This window comes from Microtus ochrogaster, linkage group LG9, assembly GCF_000317375.1.
Source record: "Microtus ochrogaster isolate Prairie Vole_2 linkage group LG9, MicOch1.0, whole genome shotgun sequence".
Classification (NCBI taxonomy): Eukaryota; Metazoa; Chordata; class Mammalia; order Rodentia; family Cricetidae; genus Microtus; species Microtus ochrogaster.
This window is the reverse complement of record NC_022034.1, coordinates 8,979,273-9,002,748: the sequence shown is the minus strand read 5'-3', so window position 1 is coordinate 9,002,748 and position 23,476 is coordinate 8,979,273. Positions and strand designations below refer to the sequence as shown.

Here is a 23,476-nt window from a genome sequence, read left to right as displayed (position 1 = left end):
CTGACTGTTTTCAGTGTGCACTGTGTATACTCTACCACTGACTGTTCTCAATGTGCACTGTGTATACACTACCACTGACCTGCTGTTCTCAATGTGCACTGTGTATACTCTACCACTGACTGTTCTCAATGTGCACTGTGTATACACTACTGCTGACTGCTCTCAGTGGTGCATTGTGTATATACTATCACTGACCTGCTGCTCTCAATGGTGCATTGTGTATATACTACCACTGACCACACCTTTTCCACTTAAAGTAATCTCAAATTGCTTTCTGTGGTTCTGTGGACACACTCTGAGGAACACTAAGCTGTAACCACCCAAAAGAGGCTGGAGAGGTACTGCTTCTACTCATGGATCTTGTTACGATTGCCAGCATGGAATCTGACCAACGTCAGATGGCAGCTACAGGATGAGGACCCAGCAGTCAGGGACTAAAGTGACTCTGTGGCAACAGAGACCCTTCATGTGAAACACGCTTCACGAGTAAAGGTGGGAAGGAAAAAATAGCTTGGAGTTAAGCAAGGTAATGTTTAGATGTAGCTTCCGGGAAGCTAAGTGGTTTCTTCATCTGTGAGTCGAGCTGTCAGTATGAACATACAGAATCATCCTGAGGCTTCACAGAGGTGATGCATGACAGCTGCTTCCCTGTTAAATGATAGGTGGTGATACTTTGACCACATGAAGGAGGAGCTTAGTTAGTGACACTGTCAGAACTGGTCTCATGACTTTACAACAGTACTACTGCCCCAGCCATAAGTTGGCTTTAAGAATAAGAACAAATTAACTAATGAATTCCGTTTGTTTCAGGTCCTTGGAGGGACCAGCAAGGTCAAGAACGAGTGTCACTCTGAGGGGAAGCTGGACATGGGCCAGGGTCTGCTGTGGTATCTGGGGTCACATAGGGAATCTGCTTCAGAATGTTCAGAGCAGAGACACATGCACTGTTAGATGTCACGACTAGCTGGGGTTGGTGACATAGTTTAACTGTTTCTGTAGAAGCCATTCTTCCTAGTCCAGAGCATAAGTGGCCCTGGCTGGGGTTGGGAGCTCCTTTGACCCTTACGTCTTGGGAAGGGGCACCTGATGCCTAGATGTGATTGGTACAGGAGCCCCACACAAGTATCTGCTCCAGAGCTGTGCTATGTAGCATGAATGATAAAAACCCAGAGACAGAAATTGGGGTTCAATCCCAAAACCAGAAAAGCAAAGCAGCTAAGCTACAAGAGAAGTCCAACCTCTACTGTGTCTTTTTTTTGGTGATGAAATTCCAAAAATGAGATGGATGTACAAATTAGGTTTCCTGTTATTTCACAGAAAATATAAATGTATGCCTGATCATTTAAGATAAAAAATAGACTTGAAATAATAAATGGGTCACATTGTTTGCCTGTGTCCTTTAATTTTAGTCTATTTTTTTCTGCAAAGTAAGGTATTAGATACGCTCAAAAATCATACAAACTAAGAGATTTCTGATACCTAACATCCAAGCAAGGACTTGGAAGCTAATACATGATATGACCAAGGCAGTCAGGAATGTTGCCTGTCAGAGAAGCTATGCTTCAGTGCTACGCTACTCAGTTATACAGGCCTCTCTATCAAAGACAGCCTGAAAGATTGGACTGGTAGCAGAAATCAAACTTAATGATTTTAATAAGGGCAGTCGCTGCTGACTTTCAAACTGTTTTCATAACCCAACATCCATGGACCATTTTATAGCTCTATGATGGTGACCATGATCAGCACAAGGGCAATGGTTGTTTTCAAGTATATCATTATGCTAAGGTAAATGAAGTCAAGAAGAGAAATCCAGTTTTACTCTTAAACCATGAAACTTAAAAGAAGCCTAAGTCGCCGTATTAGGCTTCTCCTGCCAATCACAAGTTTTTAGGACCCAAGCTGGAGTGTACAATCAAGTACTGACTGGGAAGCTGCCACAAGTGTTAGCCAGTGGGAAGTGTGCCAGATAACTACCTTTATATAAGATGTGATTTTGATTGCCTGGAGTTCAGAATTATTTTCATTTTAAGATGAGAAAGCCTCTTATACAGCATAGCCAGACTGCCATTTCCTCAGCACCATCTGAACAAAGAGTTTGTCCTTGGTCCACAGAGCCGAATCCTACCTGTGTAGCATGTGGCCAAGCTGTCCACATAGAAGCTGAGCCACACAGACATCAAATGAATACCTTTCTAAAGCCACACTCTTCTCTGTGCCCTCAGTCTTTATTGAGATGACATTATATATGCTCCCTTTCAGATAGTCAGGTAGGACTGGGTAATGGCCACAGCACAGCTTAAGAAATCAAGAAATATGAGATCTTCAGGACAAGGGTCCATAATTAAGAATCATTTCTGTGTTGGTGGCAAAGGAGGTGTACACAGTTGCTTTTCAGAAAGACATGCATGTCTTTTTTTTTCTTTCCCTATTCTAGTTGGGCTCTTGAGGGTGGGGAATCAGGCTTGACCATGAAGGCACAGACAAAGTCCAAAGGGGTGAGAGAGAAAAAGATCATTGCTGCTTAGAAGAGAAACACCCACCCTGGACAAGACCTGCCTGCAACCTGCTGGGAGACAGTGCAGTCTAGATCCCACTGGTGGCAGCATCTTAAAGCTCCAACTACTAAAAACATTCATAGAGGCTGTGGGTCCTGACCATCCATCCTGGAGAATGAAGGACCAAGATATTACTACAGATGACACCCAGCCACTGCCACCTCAGAGCATACCGAATGCTCCCCTTAGATCAGATGGGGTAGGATAAAAGGATCCTTCCTGAAATACAACCTGATGGGTCTAGATTTTCAAAGCAGACGCTTGGTAGACAGGCACCACTATGCCCAGGTATGGGATATCAATGTGCTAGAAAGCAGCTGAGGTGTGGAGGAGGGGCAGTGAGGGTACCCAAATGCTATTTCAACCATGTTGAGCAGCAGTTATAAATAGGCTTCATGTTCAATCAATTCTCTCTGAGTCTGGGGATACATAATATCTGGAAACTAGTTTGGAATCTAGATGGTGACTGAGAAGTGCAACCAAATCTGCATTAAAAGTCCTAGGTCTGGAGCCTCAGAATGTGGCTGGAAGCTGAGATGGGACATTTAAAGAAGAACGTAGACAATTTACGGCTGTTTGTGTCTGTCCTTACAGAAACAGCCCACACAGGAAGGTGCCATGGAAGACACAGGGAGAAAACTTGCCACCGGAAAGTCACCAGCTTGGAGAAACTGATCTAATGAGAGCTCAGTCTTGAATGTGTACCCTCCATAGCTGTGGAAAAATATATTTCTATTGTTTAAGTCACTGAGTGTTGGTGGGGGATAATTCTATGTTCTGTCAATTACGTTTTAAATAAACGCTGACTGGCTAGTAGCCAGGCAGGAAGTATAGGCATGACAACCAGACAAGAAATAGAGGCAGGGCAATGAGAACAGAAGTATTCTGGGAAGAAGAAAGCTTCCTCCAAAGTCCTGTCCAGACACCGAAGAAGCAGGATGTGACCTACCCTGCTGAAAAAGGTACTGAGCAATGTGGCTAACATATACTAGAATAATGGGCTAATATAAGTTATAAGAGTTAATATGAAGCCTGAGCTAATGGACCAATCAGTTTATAACTTTGTGTGTGTGATTTTCTTGGGGCTAAACAGCTGTGGGACCTGGTGGGAGAACAGAAACCCCAACAAGCAGGCCCTCCTGTTACGACAGCCCAAACAGGTTAATATAGTGACCTATTACAAACGCTGTGTAAGTATTTGGAAGGAGATGATACTGTGGCTGGGCATGCAGCTCAGTGGTCAAGCCCTTCCTGGAAGGAGCTGATACTGGCAGCAAAGAGGAAGAAGACAGGAAAGAAGGCAGGAACATTAGAAATAAAAATCAAGAAATAGAAGACATGAACTTCTCAAAGCTTAGTAGAAAAGAACATACAAGATAACCTGGATAACATGCAGCTCTCAAGTAGTGTCACGGCCTGGCTCAGCGTCATAGATTGTCATCATATTGACAGTAGACTACTAAACCATGCCTCTTCTTGTTAAATGGACGCACATTCAAAACATTAAACTTTTTCACTCTCTTGCTTAGAAACCAAATGGTCTAAACTCTAATGAATATGTAAATCAACCCCTCTAAGCACATTATTAATTATTTGGAAGACAGTTGGAGGTCACCAGCTCACACCAGTTTCTATGCTTGAAGTCTCATTAACACAAGACATCACACAGTGAGAGGGAAGAAAGTTTATCACAGTTACTAAATGTGTCTGGGGAGGTGTGTGTGAATATACACACAAAATGACATTCAGCACTGAATACAGAGCCATGAGGCCCTGAATATATGTTATCATCATCCACGATGGTGGTGGCTGAGGAACATAACCTAAGCCAGAGAGTGTCCAGGTATGCCAAGCCCTAAACAAAGAGGACTGTGAGCAGCAGGAGAAAGACTGGTACTTGTGCTTCTGGCAGGAGGCAGCCTAACTCCCAGTTATACATTAACCAAGCCTCACCTCTTATCCAGAAAAACAGTGACTTCTGCTACATAGCCTAAACCACCTGTGCCCCGCTTCCCCTACCAGATCAGCTATTGACTCTAACCCTGATTCCTTATGGTCCAGGACCCTTTTCTTTGGAAACCTTTGAGAATAGATGTTTTGCTTTGTCTGGCAGGAATGAAGAAAGTTTGCCTTGGACCCCTGCAGCACTTCTTGCAGTGGTATTTGGGAAATCATTCCTGAAGGATGGTTCAGAAACCTCTCTTCCCCTCTCCCTTCCTTGAACCCAACAATTCACAGAGAGATTATAGGTGAACAAGCGGGTCTGAGTCAGTAGTGTATATTTAAAATCGAAAACAAATCGTGCCTCACCACACTTAAGTTTTCTTGATCCATGGGGCATAAATAGCCCTGTTTTCTTTCCAAATAAATTGTGACAGGATGCAGAAATCTGTCGCCCGTGAGGACAAAGCATGCACCACATTTCCTGAGACACCAGAGGCTGTAGAGTGTGCCATGCACCAGGTGCATGTCGTTGCCCGCATCTAAGCACCTTGCTGGCTACACTACTATGTTGGCCACAGCTCAGGAGCTTCACAGCCGCTAACACTCTGATCTAAACTATAGGATGAGTGGCCTGGGTGCAGAGGGTGGGGGAGTACCCTCAGGACTGAGGGTAAAGCAGTTGACAGCAGTACAGAAAATGCCGACAGGTGAGAAGGGCTCATGATGCAGGCTGTGAGCTAGGCTTCGGAAACCTCATCAACACCAGACACTAACGGCCATGGGACCCGCCAACACGATGTTCTGCGGTCACTACTAACAGCTTGCTTTTATACTTCTGTTTCTGTGCTCAAATTTTAGGTGACAACTGAGATATGAAGAGAAACACACACCAAAGCAGTGCCTGGTGAAATAACAAAATGTATAAGATACAACCAGGAGTGAAATCTCTGAATGTTGGGGTAGTGTGCATGCCACAACTCGGTGACCAGGATTAGTACTCGATATGACAGTCTCCTGGGCAAGGCAGTTCGGTAAAAACCTATCTAGGTTCGAGCCGAAAGCTTAAAGTTGGTGAATGCCTTTTATTTAGGAATGCACACATAGGTGGTGACACTGTAAGAAAGGGCATGATGGTTCCCAACAGAAAGCAGATACGACCAGGGAGAGGTCACATGGAGACCATTGAGCTACAGACAATGTCCCTACTCTTGGTTTGGGGGTGGTTACCAGAGCTTCCTATCACATCCATGTTTTTAACTACACAGGAATGAGTGTTTGACATATGTGCACAGCATTGCCTTGCCATACCTTTCAGACTATATAAAACCACTTAAGATGATTGGCTTGAAGTTCAGTTAATATCCATGGATTGCTGCTGTAATCCTTCTGGCTTCAGAAGAGTTCTCTCCACACCGATAATGCCCAATGTAGAGATTCAGAGCTGTGCTAGATCCCGGGGCAGTGCAAAGGAGTCTGGCCACACAATGATAAACAGAAGGAGAGCACCTAAGAATAATCCCCACACCCATCACAAGCTCTCACAGGCGTCTGTCCTGATCTCTTTGGAGAAATAATGGATTCGTAACCAGAAAGTGACGGTTACCCTGCACAACCAAGTAGAATAATCTGTTTAAGAGTGTTTAGTTTTGGCCAGGTGCAGTGGTGCACACACCTTTTATCCCAGCACTCCAGAGGCAGAGGCAGGTGGATCTCTATGAGTTTGAGGTCAGCCTGGACTATATAGTGAGTTTCAGGACAACCAGGGCTATGTAGAGAGATCATGTCTCAAAAGCAAAAGAAACAAACAAAAAAAGAATGCTTATTTTTTTACCACCTGAGGCATGAAAGAGTAGGAAACATAATAAAAAAAAAAAGAAGTTTGGAACACAGATAATCAAGCAAATCGAGAATCAGCCAGTTTCATAGAGGCACAGAGACATCGTTCCTTTGTAACGCACTAAAGACAGGTATGCACCTCAAATGAGCATAAAAGTCCGGCTGGAACTTCCATAGTAGAATTTCTATAAAGGCAGCAATTGTGGGGCCAGATGGATGACCAGACAGAGAGGCCCTTCTTGATCTAGTTGAATGAGCTCTGGGACAACATTGGTTTACCTGACGTCCTTTTTTCTGGTCCTTGTCTGTGTACCAGTCACTCCTGATAATGAAGTGACTTGATGGAGTGTTGCTTTTGTTACCAGCAGGAGAGGAATGCAGAAAACCACGTGACACAGTGTGCTTTTCACCAGAGTGCGCTGTGCTGAGGCTGCTCTGTTTGCAACACTATTCATGCTTCCTCTTGAGCACACAATGGACTCTGTCCCTCAAGCCACCCCCCGCCCCAGGCCTGAGTGCACACTGTACCTATGAGCATCCATGGACCTGGACTGTGCTGTAAGAAACATGGGAAGAAGTGGTATAGCCCATGGCCTGGCCTCGGCCTCATCTGTGTGGCTCATGGGCAGCAGTCCTATGCCAACTTTCCACGACTTAGGTTTTTGGAGGCTACTGAGATGAACCATGAGACAGCAGAAGTCACCGTGGGGTCTCTGAGTAATGCTATAGAGTAGAGGCCCCAAAGCAACCCACTGTGACACAGTGGAAGGGAACGTTGGCCATGCCAAGCCCCTGTGTTTTCGGTATGGCTTTATTCATAGAAGGTGGTCTGCTCCAGGCTTCTAAATAAAAAGAAAACTATCAAAACTGATTTATCCTTTGAGTGATTTAGTTGTTTTGAGGGTTTAATTTCAAGGAAGAAAAGAATATTGACTTTGGTTAACGAGAAGAGAAAAAGTAATGGTTTGGTGTTTGGTGAATTTCTCTAATTTTCCGGCATGGATTCAGGAATCATATTGGTTTAATTCCTTGTATACATGCAAGAGACCAACACTTAAAAACCAGAAAACAATTCTTTGTATTACATGTATTTAGCATCCTTACTGGCTGCCTGAATCCCAGGCTTCTTCATCTCTATGGACATCAGGAGTATAGCCACATCTCAACCATCTGTCTCATGCTGCAACTCTGTGAGCAGACATACGGAGGACCCTGGAAGGTCGTGGAGACTGGATGAGATGGTTGGTCTTCTTTGCAATATGGCTTTCCCCTCCATGGGTGACATGGCTACCTCATCGCCATTTTGGAATAAATATTAGTCCACCGAGTGAGTGGACTAATACAGTGATAGCCTGGTCTACAGTAGCAGCAGAAGAGCAGGTGAAGCAGAAGGCCAGAGGATTCCAGTCCCTGCTCCTCCAACTCTCCACTAGGTGCAAGGGCTGATGGGAAATTCTGGTGTTCAGGAAGTAGGTTTACTGAAAAAGGGGTTCTATCACAAAGCTTCCTTGAGGTTGTCATCTGTGACAGGGAGGAACACAGCTGATTGGGGTGACCCATGTTTTTGTAACCAGTCCCTCACGCACACTCAGTACATAACCCAACAAACCTGACTGGATCACCAAGTCAGCACTTGCTGAACCCCTTACGTTGGTCTGTCATCTGTGCTCTGTCTCTTGTGCATGGATGCTTGTTGGAATCTCCCCAGGGAAAGTACACAGAACAACCTGCATGTCACCTTGATGGGACTGAGAAACACACTGGTGTAAAGGTTTCAGAGAGGATGAACGAAGGAGGAAAATGTGCTTTAAAAGTGGGCACCGTCATGCAATGGGGCTGGCACCCGAGGGAATAAACAGGAAAGCAGGAGAAAGCTCTCCAGCACGGCCATGCCCCCCTCTGCTCTCTGGCCACCATGATATGAGCTGAGTGGCCACCAGCTTGCCTCCTGTCCCGATGAACTGTGAAGGAGGCCCCTGGTCTGTTATGCAAATTTGAGATGAATGAAAACCAGAGTTTTAAATACACTATTCCACAGAAAAGGATCACAACACAGAGAGAAGGCCAAACAGCTGTGGTGGTGTTTTGGTATGAGACAGAGGTTTTCAGAGTCCCTAACTGTAAGAAATGCCTGCCCTCTTTTCCCCAGAGGCTGCCACTTCCGGGAGTTCTAATCCTTCCATGGTTCACTCCAGCAGAAGTCCACGGTAAACCCTCATTCTGTTAATTCAGGACACAAAACCTTGTCTAAGGAATATTCTGGGGCTTGAGACTGGCCCCTCCTCCGAGGGTGGTTTCAGCCACACTGGGGACTGCCTGTAGTTTTCCACTTCTCAGAGCTGACTCTGGCAGGTTCTGGTGGCCAGCTAGAGGCCAAGGGTCCAGAACCCCCTGCTTATCTGTGCCGGCCTGATGAGCTCCGAGCACACCTCAGACAGAAAATGGGTTGTAGCGCTCATTTCTTACAGGACTGACACTTCTGAAACTTAGGGAGAAATAAATCCTTCCTCGGTTAAGCTGCTTCTGCCGGGTAATTTGTCATTGTGATGAGAAGTCTGAACACATAAATTATATGCAAAGTGACTCAGGACCAGAAAAGCAAAAGGCAAATTGTAACAAAATAGCAACCCCAACCCCAAACACTTGTTAATCAAGGCAATATCCAGGGCATGGCATTGGGAAGATGGTAACTGTTGCTAGGGGACCCCAGGTCACGAGACACCGGTGTTGTTCAGGAGCAGGTAAGGATCCGTGTCTCATTCGCGGTCCTCACCTCACCTGTTCTACAATAAATCAGACCAAAGTCTGGAGCGCCACCAACTTAGGGAGTGCTTGGCCTTGAGAGTACGCTGACAGGGGTCCACTGACATTTCAAAGTTCCCAGCATGCAATGTTAATAACCACAGGTACGGCAGAAAGACAGCGGATACTACAGACGCACTAAGTGGTTTCCCCGAGAGCCCCTATTTTTATATAAAGTTTGTCGCAGGTTCTGGCAAGAGGCTGTTTGCCTGTGTCTGACAATCTCATTTTTAACTCCAGTAACATTTACGGAAAGGCCTGTGATGGTGAGCATATCAAAGACCTAGGCAGAGGCCTTCGCACTCACTGCTGACTTGGCCTGTGCACACTCCTGTGGCCTACAACTTGTGCTCAAGTGTGGCCTGGAGCACAGGAAGCTATAAAGAGCCAGAGGTGACTGAAATGGCCACCAGGGTTTGCAAACTGGCCCCAGCAAGAGTCCAGGCAACAGGGCAGGGGCAGCACAGATGGACTTTGTCACGAGACCTACAAAGGGTGAAGTCTCAGCCACATTAACTTCCATGTAACAGAAACCACATGACCTGTGGTGATTAATCTTGATTGTCTACAGTCGCCACGGAAGCCAGGAATCACTAGGTGTGTCTGTGATGACATTTCCAGAAAGGGCTGACTGAACTATGAAGACCCCTTCCATGGGTTGGGGACCTGGATTCGATACAAAGGAGAAAGAAAGTTCAGTATTGACATCTCTTCACTCTGCTTCCTGACTGCAGGCGCAAAGTGTCCAGTTGTCTCAGGATTTTGTCTCCATACCTTTTTACCAGGATGGACCGTCCCCTCAAACTGTGAGCCAAAGATTAACCTTTCTTTAGGTTGCTATGATCAGGTATGTTGACACAGCAACAGAAAACGTAACTAGTATACACCCTAGCAGGGTGACCGAATTTTATTCCTGGGCATCAGAAAACACCTTTACATTTTAACATGCATACTTACACTAGGCATTGAGCCAGTTTGAAGAGTTCATTTACCAATGACTTGTCTCTAAAGCAGAGTCAATAAACAGAAAGAGAAAACAGCAACGCCAAGGATTCAGGGAGCACCGCCCTTTACAAAGGATCCCAGATGGAGTGTGTAGTCTTCCTTTGATGAAGTGGAAAATGAGGAACCAACACACCAGGCTCTATGATTTTAAACCAAGCAAGCAATATATGCAAAGAATGTCCGCTTGAGCAGCTGGTTTCCACACAAGGAGGAAACACCTAGCAGCATCGGAGTCTTGCTCACATCATGTGGGAAAGCACGTACAAACAGCATCAAGTCCACTGCTGGAAAAGCGAACATAATACTCAAGAAGAGATACTGCCATGAAGTGGATAGTTTTGGGGAGACATGGTCACGTGCACGAAAACACAGCGGTGTTTGAATGGACTGTGCAGAGGGGAGAGTTCACCCACAGCCGAGTGACAGGAATGTCGCCACTGATGGTTATTTGCCTCATTCCTTCTCAATAGTAAGATAGACCCAATACGAGGCTTATCGTTTCTTGGAAATGTGATAGGGAAGGCATGCTGGGGAAAGTAAGGTCTCGAGACTAGGGAGACGATTTTCAAATATAAAGCGAGTTTTTGACTATCATGTTTAAATAACTGACACGGGAGAAGCAGCACTCACAGGCGATAGGAGGGAACTTGGAGCTCATTAGTGTCCCGCCTCGCTCACTGTGAAAACAAGAAGATGAACTCCAGGGTTTACAGCTCCTAGGACCTCAACCTCATTGCCATACTTAGTTAAAGATGGAATTAGGCGGCTTTCAAACAGGCATTAGAGTACAGCAGAGCCTAAATAACACAGCTCAGCACGGGAGCTTGGCCAGGCAGGGCGGTCCTCCAGGCAGCTCCTAGCTGTTGGGGACAAAGAATTAGCAAGATTGAGGCTAATTTACATGCATCCTTTATATAAAACAATAGCAGAGATCTAACCTTGCAGGCCACTGCTGTGATTATACGGGGCTGTCAGTGATATGCTGTGTAGAACACGCCTCACGGAATGCATTCATTTAACCCACCTCTTGATTTACAAATGGCAGAGAAAAACAAATGCAGATCTTAGACACACAGAAAGACAGAAATTAGAAAAAAAGCAAAACAATGAAAAACTCTCATTTCTCAAATACGTGATTAGAAAAATTTTCTCCTCCCTCTCAGTGGGAAGGTAGCAGAAAGCCTGTCTGTAGCTTCTAAGAGGAGACATGGTAAACAGTGAAATAAACACACATTCTGCCTTCGACCACTTGACACGGCAACCCCCTCTTACAAGGAACCTATTTCATGGACACCCTGATACCAGCAGGGAAATGTCTGCTCGCACGAGTGTCACAGAGGGTTTGTAATAAAGAAAGAAAAAAAAAAACTATGTGCTCAACAATAAGGGGAACCGTAGACTGTGCACACACTGGAACTCGGTGGTGGTCTATCGGGAAGGGTGGAGGGAGTCTGTCTTATATAGGAGGGATCGCTATGGTATAATGATGCCCAGTATTGAGGAAAAGGCAAGGTTCTGAAGAGAGTGCACTTGCATAGTGACCCAGCTGTCACTCAGTAAGAGAGATCACTATTATTATGGCCGAGAGAAAAATGAACTATCTTTGCAATATTGGTGAATTTCAGTAAAATTCTGCAAGCCTGTATCCAAGGCGAAACAGTCCCTTATAAACTAACATTGCAATTTGTATCTTAAAAATTATGTTTTCTAGCTTATCTTTAGCTAGGCTAAGATAGGGAGAAACCCAAGGGCGAATGTGTCCCTGGAGAGCTCAGACTCTGACCTCCAAACACAGCCTCCACTGGTGGGGCCCAGAGTTTCTGCAGAAATGGCTGGTTCCAGGCATTGTGCAAGGGCCCCAGGGAGAAGGTGCCACCCTGTGTACTGCGTGAGCAGAAGGTCCGTTGAGTCCCACTATAATTCTGTTCTTTGTTTCTGCATGTCTGAACTTTCCAACAATTCCAGGCTGGCATATCAGAAACATGAGGGAATGCACTACTCTCTAAACTTAGCTTGAGATGAAACGGTCTTAAAAGTGGTACTTAAGAAATATTTGCACAGTCGGAGACTTAGTGAGGAAAATGATTTCCCAGTACAAAATGATTTTGTTAAGGCTCCTGGGGTCAGTGAGATGACTCTGCAGGTAAAGGTGCCTGAAATCCCTGCAGCCCACGTGGTGGAGAGAGAGAAACCGCCCCTTCAGCTGCCCTCTGGCTTCCACATGTGCATGTGGTACACGCGCACTGTCTGCACCATCCCCACACAAATGGAAAGGAAGGAGAGTGATGATTCGCAAACAATTTTCTGGGTTTTGATGCTTTTGTTAAAAAATATAAAAACATGATATGTTTCAGTTCATTTTAATCTATATATTGATACACCAATATGTAAACTGCGATAAAGCCTCATTTCATGACTGACGACAGATAAAATACGTTAAAGAATGAACAGCATGACTTGCAGAGTCAACACTGCATTAGACTCTCCGTTTGGATCTGTGTCATTCAGAAGCACAAACATGTCTGCTAAGATTCACACTAAAGCCAAGAAGAAAATAAATCAAAACGCAAACTTAACCATTGAGTCAAGTGCCACGGTGTCTAAGTGTTTAGTGACAATATTCTAATCAGTGGGGCAATTCAATCTCTTTATAGCTATTATACCATATATGCGGCAATCCAGGGACACCAACCATGCTAAATACACAAAAAGTAACTCAAAATGCATTGGTAACTTAATAGAAGAGGTCAACCATTCAAGAAAATCATAGAATTACCATTATTTCAGATACGGCAACGAGTAACATTTGACACGAAAATAACAGAAGACATCAAGAAATTCCACTTGGCCAAAATTATTGGTAAGCAGATATATTATAGAAGAGAATAAATGCTAACAATAAATTGTAAAATCCAGTATCGAGCTATCTTAAAATTCTGTTTATTATGACTGTACGTGCATGTGTGTCATGACTGAGTGCATACAGGTCAAAGGCAACTTGGAGTTGGTTCTCTCCTAACATTACAGGCTCTGGGATGAAACTCAAGTCACCAGGCTTAAGCAAGGGCCCTTCCTACTCAAGAAACTCACAGTTAAACAACAAAACGTCAAGTAACCCAGTTTAAAAAACAGAAGAAAACAAAGGACTGGGCAGACACGGAAATGAATGTATAGACAACAAGCACAAGAGATGATCGATACCAAATCCACTGATGAAAGACTCTTCTACGGAAACATCTGGACAAAACCACTCTGTGTACAGAGTAACAAAACCACTGGTGAAAGACTCTTCTACGGAAACATCTGGACAAAACCACTCTGTGTACAGAGTAACAAAACCACTGGTGAAAGACTCTTCTATGGAAACATCTGGACAAAACCGTTCTATGCAGAGAGTAACAAATCCAGAATTCATTATCCAAACCCATAGGCATATTTAATAGCTTGGGTGAATAGTTTCCAAGTTTATTTTCAGTGCTTTTAAGCGCGGCGCACACAGTCTAGTGTAGCACAGTTCCCTGGAGTTCTGTGTCTCCTGGGATTTACCTGCTAAAGCTTCTTTCTTGGCATTGACCATGTTTAAGCTTTCAACTCTTGGGCCAGGATCAGGCATAACTCAAACAGTTTATCTCAACAACAGCTCTCCTGTTATTTATTAGTATTAAGTGATAAGAACAAATAAAGAGCTCGTCTTACCCACACACGGCAGGGAGTAGCCAAACTGAGCATCAGGGACAAACTGCCGGTCGTTGAGTCTGGTGACACAGTACAAGTGGAAGCAGTCCAAGCAGATCACGTGGCGGTGGTTACACTGGAAGACCAGGACAGGGCTCCTGCACAGACAAAGAAGACGCTCTTATGTAAAGCATGATCAACAAAAACTCAGAGATAGATACTGGGGTTCAACCTGAAGACCAGGAAAGCAAAGCACTCAGTCACTGGCTCTTACCGCAACCTCAGTCCAAAATGGCAGTCCTGTCTCCAGGAATCTCAGAATGAGACTGAGAACTGTCTCCTCCCGTTTTATAATTCTCTCTAGGGCTGGAATTAAAGGCGTGCATCGCCAGGTTTCCATGGCAACTAGTGTGGCTACAGGGATTAAAGGTGGATGTTACTACTGTCTGGTCTGTAAGGCTGACCAGTGGGGCTGCTTTACTCTCTGATTTTCAGCCAAGCTTTATTTATTAAAATACAGATGAAATGCCACTCCACCTATGGGACCTCCATGGTGGATATAATTTTACAATAGTGTTGCTTTGGGCATGTTCTGTTCCAATACTGCAGCTGTCCAACCTCAGTTCCAGGGTGATACCCTACACTGGGGGCACTCCCTTAGCTATTCAGAACAATGACTGTGCTAATTCATATTTAACGTCATTAGGTTTATTAAACAGTTGTTTAAACCCGAGATTAAACATCATCTTTTGCTAGAAGTCTGCTCTGATTTCCAATGAACCTGCTCACTCCTCACATCTGTAAAGGAGATAATGCAGACAGCCCTGATATCTATGTTCTCTGACTCCTCCCTGACTGTACACTGACCACACAACACGGGGACACATTCTTTCTCCTTATCCACTGTGCCCTCCGTGCAATAGATACTGCCTTTACGTTACACTGCTGTTCCCACAGAAGCAGACATTTTTTCCTATTTTAATTGAAAAAATTTCCGCCTCCTCCCCGCCTCCCATTTCCCTCCTCCTCCCCCCACTTCTCTCCCCCTCCCCCCATTCCTTTCCCCCTCCCTCTCCAGTCCAAAGAGCAGTCAGGGTTCCCTGCCCTGTGGGAAGTCCAGGGTCCTCCCCCCTCCATCAAGGTCTAGGAAGGTGAGCATCCAAACAGGCTAGGTTCTCACAAAGCCAGTTCATGCAGTAGGATCAAAACCTAGTGCCACTGTCTTTGGCTTCTCATCAGCCCTCATTGTCCGCCATGATGAGAAGCAGACTTTTACATTGCCTCTTGAATGTAGTTATAATAATATATAATACCAGAACTTGACAAAGTCAAAAGGAAAACGGCCATTGGACCAAAAAAGCTATGCCCAACAGCCAGTCAAACAGAAAGAGGGAAATTAGAAGCAGGAGAATAACTAACAGGATTTTTTTTCTGGTTTCATAGCCTTCATCTTATGAAAGTATTCAATTTCTCAAATTGTGGTTATAGAATTAATAACAAATCAATATATACAAATCCTGAAAATTTTGGATTGCCTTGTGTCATGGTTAGAAGGAAAGATGTCCCCAAAGGCCCATGAACACTTGGTCCCTAGTTTGTGGCACTGTTTCGGGAGGGCATGGAACCTTTAGGAGGTGGAGCCTTGTTAGAGGAAATCAGTCACTGTGGGCGGTCTATGAGGAATTATGACTTCTACCTACTTCATGTTCTCTATCTTGCCTTTCCTATGTACTTCCTGCTCCTGCTTCCAGACCATGTTTTCCTCATCATGACGGACTCTATCCCTACAGAACCACACACTGAAATAAACTCTGTCATCCTCACGCCGTTCTTAGTCCTAGTGTGCGATCAAACTAATACAGAAGTAACTAATACAGTTAGAAAGTTTATAAATGACTTTATAAGAAGATAAATCTCCTAGAAAGCCATATTATTTTGCTGACAAATGAACCCATGTGCTTATGGGAAGAAGTAGACAAATTGATTGTATTAATTTGAGACCATTCCCAAGCCAATTTCAATAGTGAAATTGCCTTGCAGTCAATTTAGATAAGCCTATGCCTATGTAAAGGCAGAATACAAACATGTTCCTTCACACCCAGTTCTTAGCTTTACAAGGTCTGCTTTTTTTGCATTTTTTTTAAAAAGAAAAGTCCTTTTCCTAGAAAAAAAATTAAGATTAAGTATGAGCATTATAGCAGATAATTTCTTAACAACTACAAGGCTTAAATGATTCTGTTATCTCACTTATTTCAAAGCAGCACCTAACACAGAAAGTGGAAAAGCACCCCCTTGGTGTGTTAAAATCCACAGTCAGCTTACACTGAGCGTGAGTCCCTAAATGTGTCTGAGTGCGATGATGAGCTTCCTCCTTGAACATGACCCAGCCGCTTCTGGTCTGATTCCTACCTCCAGGGCCGCAGTTAACTCTTGCCCTGCCAACAAGTTTCCTTCTAAGGACTACACACTACTTCCTTCTCTCCAACGTCACCTACTCCATGTGCACTCAAGCATGCCAAGTGTGGTTTATGCAGCAGCTGCATTTCACCTTCGCCAGCACAGGTAGGCAATGAGAAGGGTGCTTTCAGCTATGATGGTGGGGGTGCTATGGTAGATCAAGTCTCAGACTGCTAACCTGCTATCAGCACAGACAGGTACTGGCGAGACTGTGAGAACATGTGTAAAGTTTCCTGCAGAGAACACGCCTAAAGGGGAGCTTCAAATGTGAATCTAGGAAGCAAAACCAGTCTGTAAAATTAAACCAGTCTGCCCACGCTCTGGCATCCACGAGTCTCAGCACATAAATTCTTCTTAAACACTTTTTAGTGTTAGCGTGGTGGTGAAGGGGACCCCAAGGAGCCCCTCACTCCTTCCACCACGCAAGGCAGACAGGCACCGTGGGGGAGACAGACACCAAGTCTCCCAGTAGCTCTTGGACCTCACAGCTTCAAGAACTTTAAGAAATAAATTCCTATTGATCATAAACTGCCTGGCTTCAGCTTTCTGATAAGACAGTCCAAACAGATGGAGCCAGTTTCTGAACCTTCTACGGGAGTTCTAATGAGTTTAACTTTGAGAAAGTTTAAAGTACTGGGGACTTCTTGGAGCTATTTTCAGAATTCTGGCCTGACTTTCTTAGTAGCTGGACTGAGTAACGGGAACAAAAGATGGGCGTGAGTAGCAATTTTGAAGCCTGGACTTATTTCTCATGGGTCCCGATGTTCTTCTGTGCCCTTTGATCAAATTATACACAAATGTCACTTGATCAATCTAGAAATGATTTTACCCCTGAGTCAGGTGACAGAGTAGTTAACTAAAGGTTAAATAAAGTTCTCAACATTATGTAAAAATAATTGCAAACATGTTATTTGACATTACTGCAGAGTTATTTGTAAGCCCTGACTCCCTGTTTTGTTACAGGAATGATATGCAGACCATTCTTTCTCACAATATTCAGCACAACTGAAGGAAATTCAGTAGAATGAAATCTATGGTAAGCCATTCCATATATTAGCCAAAGCGGGAAGGCTATCATTGTGTGGTGTTGCTCACTTGGAAACCCTGTTCTCTAGTATCTACCAAAATGGCATGGTGTTTGAGTATATATCCAGTAGTTTGTGTACTTTAATCCAGTCTACCTCACGTTTCCTCCATCACTGCCCATCCTTTCTCTGTTTCTCCATCTGTCCCGGCCCTGGAACTCCATCCATCTGGCTAAAGCACAAAATGTGGTCCCAGATGCTCAGTGGAGGTGATGGGCGTTGAAATCCATGCATCAGAAACTTGAAGTGGCACAATAATAAGGAGCAAGTGCAAAGAGTCTCAAGGTCACACAGTCTGTAGAGTGCCCAGAGGAGGGACACAAGCATCTTAACACAGGGCAGAACACTGAGTTTTATTAGAGTCGTAGGAAATCTCAGCACTCTGAATGGTAAGCAGTTCCTACAGTGCTTTAGAAGGAACCATCCCTAATTCCTTTCCATTCCACATCGAAAGGGGCTTTTCTCATAAAACAAGAAAAATGAACAAAAGTGCCTATGACTTCACGCTCTCTCAAGTGTGGCTGGCTGCTGCTTGCTCTCTCCTCCATGTCAGGTTTGAGAACAACAAGCATCCCAGGTGGTGGGGATACTCAAGCAGCCTGATGGAGCACTCCGTGTGGCAAGCACCAGGGTCTCTTGGCAACAGCCAACGATGACTGTGCTGTCATCCACAATCCCTAAAGTCAACCTTCTGACTCAAGGCAATCACAGACGTGACTCTGTCCCTGGCTGGTCTCTTGATTATAACTTTACATGCTACCCAGGAATCATCTGGCCCAGTCTGCTCAAACTCCTGAACCTCGGAAACTGTACAAGACCAGATTCATTCTGTTCACCGGTCATTCAGCTGTGGAGTGATTTTTAAATGTATCAATATCTAATACAGACTCAGAGGAGGAGGAAGCCATGTTTAACAGGTCCTAGAAGACGATATGTGAGGGTAAACGGTGGAAGAGGACCAGAGAGTAAGGATGTAGAGTCCTGAGGCCAGAGCAGATGGCGCTGCTCATCTCTCCTTTGCCCCATGCATAGCAGTTACAGAATTATATACGCCCATGTGTAGTATATCAGATATGTAGCACAATCACCTGAAAAACATAGTAGATTAGGATAGAAAACTAAAAATGCAAGTATGAAATCCTTAAGGAAATAAAAGTAAGCACGTCTCGCTTGTGGGAGAGAGTCTTTCAATTTAGCTGACACTGACCCTTAGAACGCATGTGTTGTTTCTACAGTATGTTTGGTGTGGGCAGCGATCATGTAGATGTTATGCCCCAGTTAGCAATCTTTCACATCTCTCAGTGAACGCTGAGTTCATGAAGAACTCCTGGGAATTTAGTGAAGTGTTTGATTAGACAAAAATAATTAGAGGAGAAAAAGGGACGTTCTTAAATAGCTGGATTTATCCTCTTAGCGGTCGCTTTAAATCTCCTTTCGTTAGAGTTGGCTCATAAAACAACAAAGTATGGAGGTATTGGAAATCTAATGCAGTTTGGTTAGCATTCTGGATTCAGCACATCTACCAACAGCCTAAGTGCACCGCTGACAAAGAAATCTCTAACATGGTGCCAGGGCGCCAGAGAGCTGGAGATGTCACGTTGGCACATGTGTGTCACAGGAGAGAGAGCTGGAGATGTCACGTTGGCACACGTGTGTCACAGAAAGCTGGAAATGTCACGTTGGCACACGTGTGTCACAGAAAGCTGGAAATGTCACATTGGCACACGTGTGTCACAGAAAGCTGGAAATGTCACATTGGCACACGTGTGTCACAGGAGAGAGAGCTGGAGATGTCACGTTGGCACATGTGTGTCACAGAAAGCTGGAGATGTCACGTTGGCACACATGTGTCACAGGAGAGAGAGCTGGAGATGTCACGTTGGCACACGTGTGTCACAGGAGTTCATTACTTGAGTTAGCCAAGTGAGCAGTCGCCAGCACCGGAGAGCCCCTTGATCCAAATTACTAATTGATAGACTCAACTTTCAGAAATTAAAATAATCTTCAACAGTTGATTGACCTTCCAAATTCCTTCCAGCAGCCAAGTTTAAAAAGCCCAAAGAAAGTTCCTTTGCCCATTAGTCTGCTTGGAACCAGAGTCCCATTAAGACTCCAGTGCAGCTGAGAAGCTCATTAACTATTCCTTCCAATTTCTTTTTGTTTCCTGATCTCATTCAGACTATTCCACCTAGTCTGGTTTGTTGCACACACACAAAAGAAATTATCTGGTCACTTTGAGGTGATTAGTGCTACAATATTTCAGTACAGACAAGGAACCCAAGGTAAAAGTTTTTTATTTTTCATTTGTCCACTCTGCCAATACTATAGAACAGCCACTACAAGCCAAGTGTTGCTTGCAGTGAACAGTGATGGCCAGTCCCCTCACCAAGCCATAGTCCTCAAGGGAAGAAGACAAATATTTGTCTCACAATGTGGCAAGGTTGACCAAAGGGATGAGTTTGGAGATGACTGGCTTGTCTTTGGGATTGACAGAAGTCCTAAGACAGTGTGTGTCTCTGTGTAATCGGGATATACACACAAAAGACACAGAACAAACTTATATAATGGATGATAGTAAAATAGTACACAAAAAAATGGTATAAAGATGTTAGGAATGAACAAGAAACTATAATCTTCCTATCATTGTATCAGTTGGCTTTCCCTTACTATAACAAACACCTGAACTAAACTTACAAAGAAAGGTTTATTTGGGATCACAGTCTTTGAGGTTTTAATCCATGGCTGAATAGCTGTGTTGCTTTGAGATTTTGGTAGCACAATACACCATTGAAGTACCATGTAGCATATGAAGCCTGTAGGCCTTATGGGAATCAGGTGATATGGGATTCTCCTCTGTATGCTGTGAATACCATTGGTGAATAAAAAAACTGCCTTGGCCTGTTGATAGGGCAGAACTTAGGTAGGTGGAAAAAACTAAACTGAATGCTGGGAGAAGGAAGGCAGAGTCAGAGAGAAGCCATGGAGCCACCTCTGTGCTGGAGACAGATGTGCTGGAATTTTGCTGGAAGGCTATGATCTTGTGGCAATACACAGATTAATAGAAATGGGTTAAATTCATATGTAAGAAATAGCCAATAAGAGGGTAGAGCTAATGGGCCAAGCAGTGATTTAATTAATACAGTTTCTGTGTGATTATTTTGGGGCTGAGGAGCCGTGAACCAACAAGCAGTATCCCAACAACAAACAGGTAGTGAGAAGAGGGGGAGAAAAGGCCTCAGTTTCCCCACAAGGGTCACATTTCAAGTTTCCAAGCATCCTCTCCCTGGCCCTACTTTTTAACATCCACCTCCCTTCTGCAGTACCAGGCTGAAGGCCGAGTCTTCAGCACGTGGGTCTTTGGGAAACACTCTACATTCAGGCAGAGCAACCCCTGCCGAAAAGTGCTTTTTCATCTTAAATCTTTATTCAGTGATTCCATTTCCCATCGGTGGCACCAAACGTTATTAAGTTTAAGAGAATTTCCCGTCTCAGCGTTTGTTCTGGAGCCAGATCCCCTCCGCATGGTCTATGACACCGAGGACTCCCCTGTTGTTATAGTGCAGTTTTATTCCCAGGCAGCAGCTTGGTTTTATACATCCTGTGACATTTTCTCGTTGCTACCCAGGGGTTTGTTTAAAATTCTCCCATCAAATTAAGTATATTGCCATTGATATGCTAACTTGCTCTGTGTGCTATCATGAAAGGAAACAGGATAAGTTCAAGTAGCGAGTGACCATCTTTTCTATTTCAGACATTTCCCCCTGGATATTTATTTGATAAATTTTGAAAGCGCCAACAAAATAGGAACAATGAGATAGTTGATGAGAGATGCAAGGGAACAGAGAGTGGTGCTTGCCCGGAGAAGGCAAATGTGGGTTTAAAAGGCCTTGTTGCACTGCAGCAGCCAGAATCCCTGCAGCACTTGGATTGCCATCTTCATATGCCACTTCCAACTTCAACCCTCAGCTCACCCTAATCTAATCAGCACATCTCAGCACCCCAATACCGTCAGCATGGCTCAGCATCCTATGCATTCAGAGCAGCTCTATGCTCCCCAGTCTAGTCAGAGCAGCTCAGTGCTCCCCAGTCCAGTCAGAGCAGCTCAGTGCTCCCCAGTCCAGTCAGAGCAGCTCAGTGCTCCCCAGTCCAGTCAGAGCAGCTCAGTGCTCACCCAGCCCAGTCAGAGCAGTTCAGTGCTCCCCAGTCCAGTCAGAGCAGCTCAGTGCTCCCCCAGTCCATCAGCACAGCTTTGCTGCTCACTGGCCCTTGGCTTCAGGTCCAGCTCCCTGTTGTTTAATCTCTGCACATCTCTTCTCTCCATTCATCCATCCCCTGTTCCACTGGGGCCAACTCCTGTGCATTTTCCCATCACCTCCCGACCCTATGTGTGAGATCTCTCCTCCCTTCATTTTTTTTTCTTTTTCTTTTTTGAAAACTCTCAGTGTTATCTCAAGCCCAGACTTTTCTAGAAGCTTGATCCCCATTCCCTCATCTGCATGCACTGCTCTCCTCTTACTGAAATGTTTACCTTTAAAACACATTGTTGTGATTCTCAACTTTGCTTTACTATGTCTCTACCTGCTCTGTGAGCCAGCATCAATGTCCTGCCTGTATTGCCACACACGGATTGTAAAGTCACCAAGTGCCTGCTCCTGTGGGAATACAGGGGTGAGAGATCACCACTGCTTTCATGGAGGCTGATCTGGTGCCAGGAGAAATGACTGGAGGCAACTCAGCCAGGGGTGACTGAGGCAGAGGATGTCTCTAAAGAAGAGACAGAAACTGTGGCCTCACCAGCAAGAACACGTGAACCAACTAAAGGCAGATATGTGCAAATGCTTAACACAGAAAGAAACAGATGATCGTGCTCTTGGTTTCTGTTACCAAGGTCCTGAATTCCCCATAAATTAAAGATGAGACAGAAGGGCAGGGGGCATGGCTTCATGTAAAGTGCTTTCCATGCAAGCATGAGAACCTAAATTCAATCCCCAGAACAAAAAGAGAGAGGGAGAGGGAGAGAGAGAGAGAGAGAGAGAGAGAAAGGGAGAGAGAGAGAGAGAGAGAGAGAGAGAGAGAGAGAGAGAGAGAGAGAGAGAGAGAGAGAGAGAGAGAGAGAGAATCATCTGGGTGTGGTGGAACTCATTTGTAATCCCGGTTCTAGGTAGGTAGAGACAGGTAGATCACCCCCTGGTGGTGGTGGTGGGGTCACTGGTTAGCCAACTTAGCTTACCTGGACAGTTCTAGGCCAAGGAGAGACCCCTATTCAAAAACCCTAAGTCAATGACACCTGAAGGATGACAGCTCAGGTTGTTCTGAGGTCTCTACATGAAAACATGTATGTGTACATATGCACATATAAGAGCACTTGCACACACATGGAAGAGACATACACACACATACAGAAATATATACACAGACTCATAAGCAAAGATGTTGCGTCCATAGCTTTCATAAGTCATGTGCATGGATCTGTAGTTAGGCTTGTATAATACCTCCAGAGTGTAGAGATGAGGATATTGGGAGCCACTGTTAATAAGGAGACTTTGCAGAATAAAAATGTGAAACCATGGGAATGGAAGGAGTTATGGATTATTAAGTTCCCTCCAATGGTTTCAATCTTGGAAGATATTTATTTGACATTACCATAGTTTATTTCTTTTCAAAGATAAGTGATAGGCTGAACTCAAATATAACCTATTTGCTTCTGAAGAATTTGATTATAAACATTACAATATGACATCAGTATTAGAAACAATAAAATAAGGTTCTCTACTTTCATAAAATCAAATGTAAAACATAGAATTTAGTCCTGTTTACTATTTACTCATTATGGCAATATTGTTCATTAATAACACTCCAGATGATATCCTTGTATGTCTTTTATACAACTACACAGACACTGGCAAATAATTGTAATAGTAATGGTAACAAATTGCAATAAATAATGGTAAATCATAACAAAATAACTGTTGTATATAATGATGAAACAAAAACTCCATTATCTCTGAATGAGAGAAAAATGTATCTCAGAAGAGATATTCATAATGTTTTTTTGTGATGGTCAGTTATGGCTGTCAGTTTGATTGAACTGAGGAGTGGGAGTACCTAAAACACTCA

General features: G+C 44.2%; 1 protein-coding gene across 1 annotated transcript in view; it reads right to left on the bottom strand.

Moving 5' to 3' along the window:
- Positions 1 to 23,476, bottom strand: part of Prkn (parkin RBR E3 ubiquitin protein ligase) — a 1,229,844-nt gene that overhangs the window by 389,253 nt on the left and 817,115 nt on the right. The window contains exon 7 of the mRNA XM_013352276.2: positions 13,839 to 13,975. Within this exon, the coding sequence (XP_013207730.1) occupies positions 13,839 to 13,975 (137 nt within the window). The remainder of the gene's footprint in view (positions 1 to 13,838; positions 13,976 to 23,476) is intronic.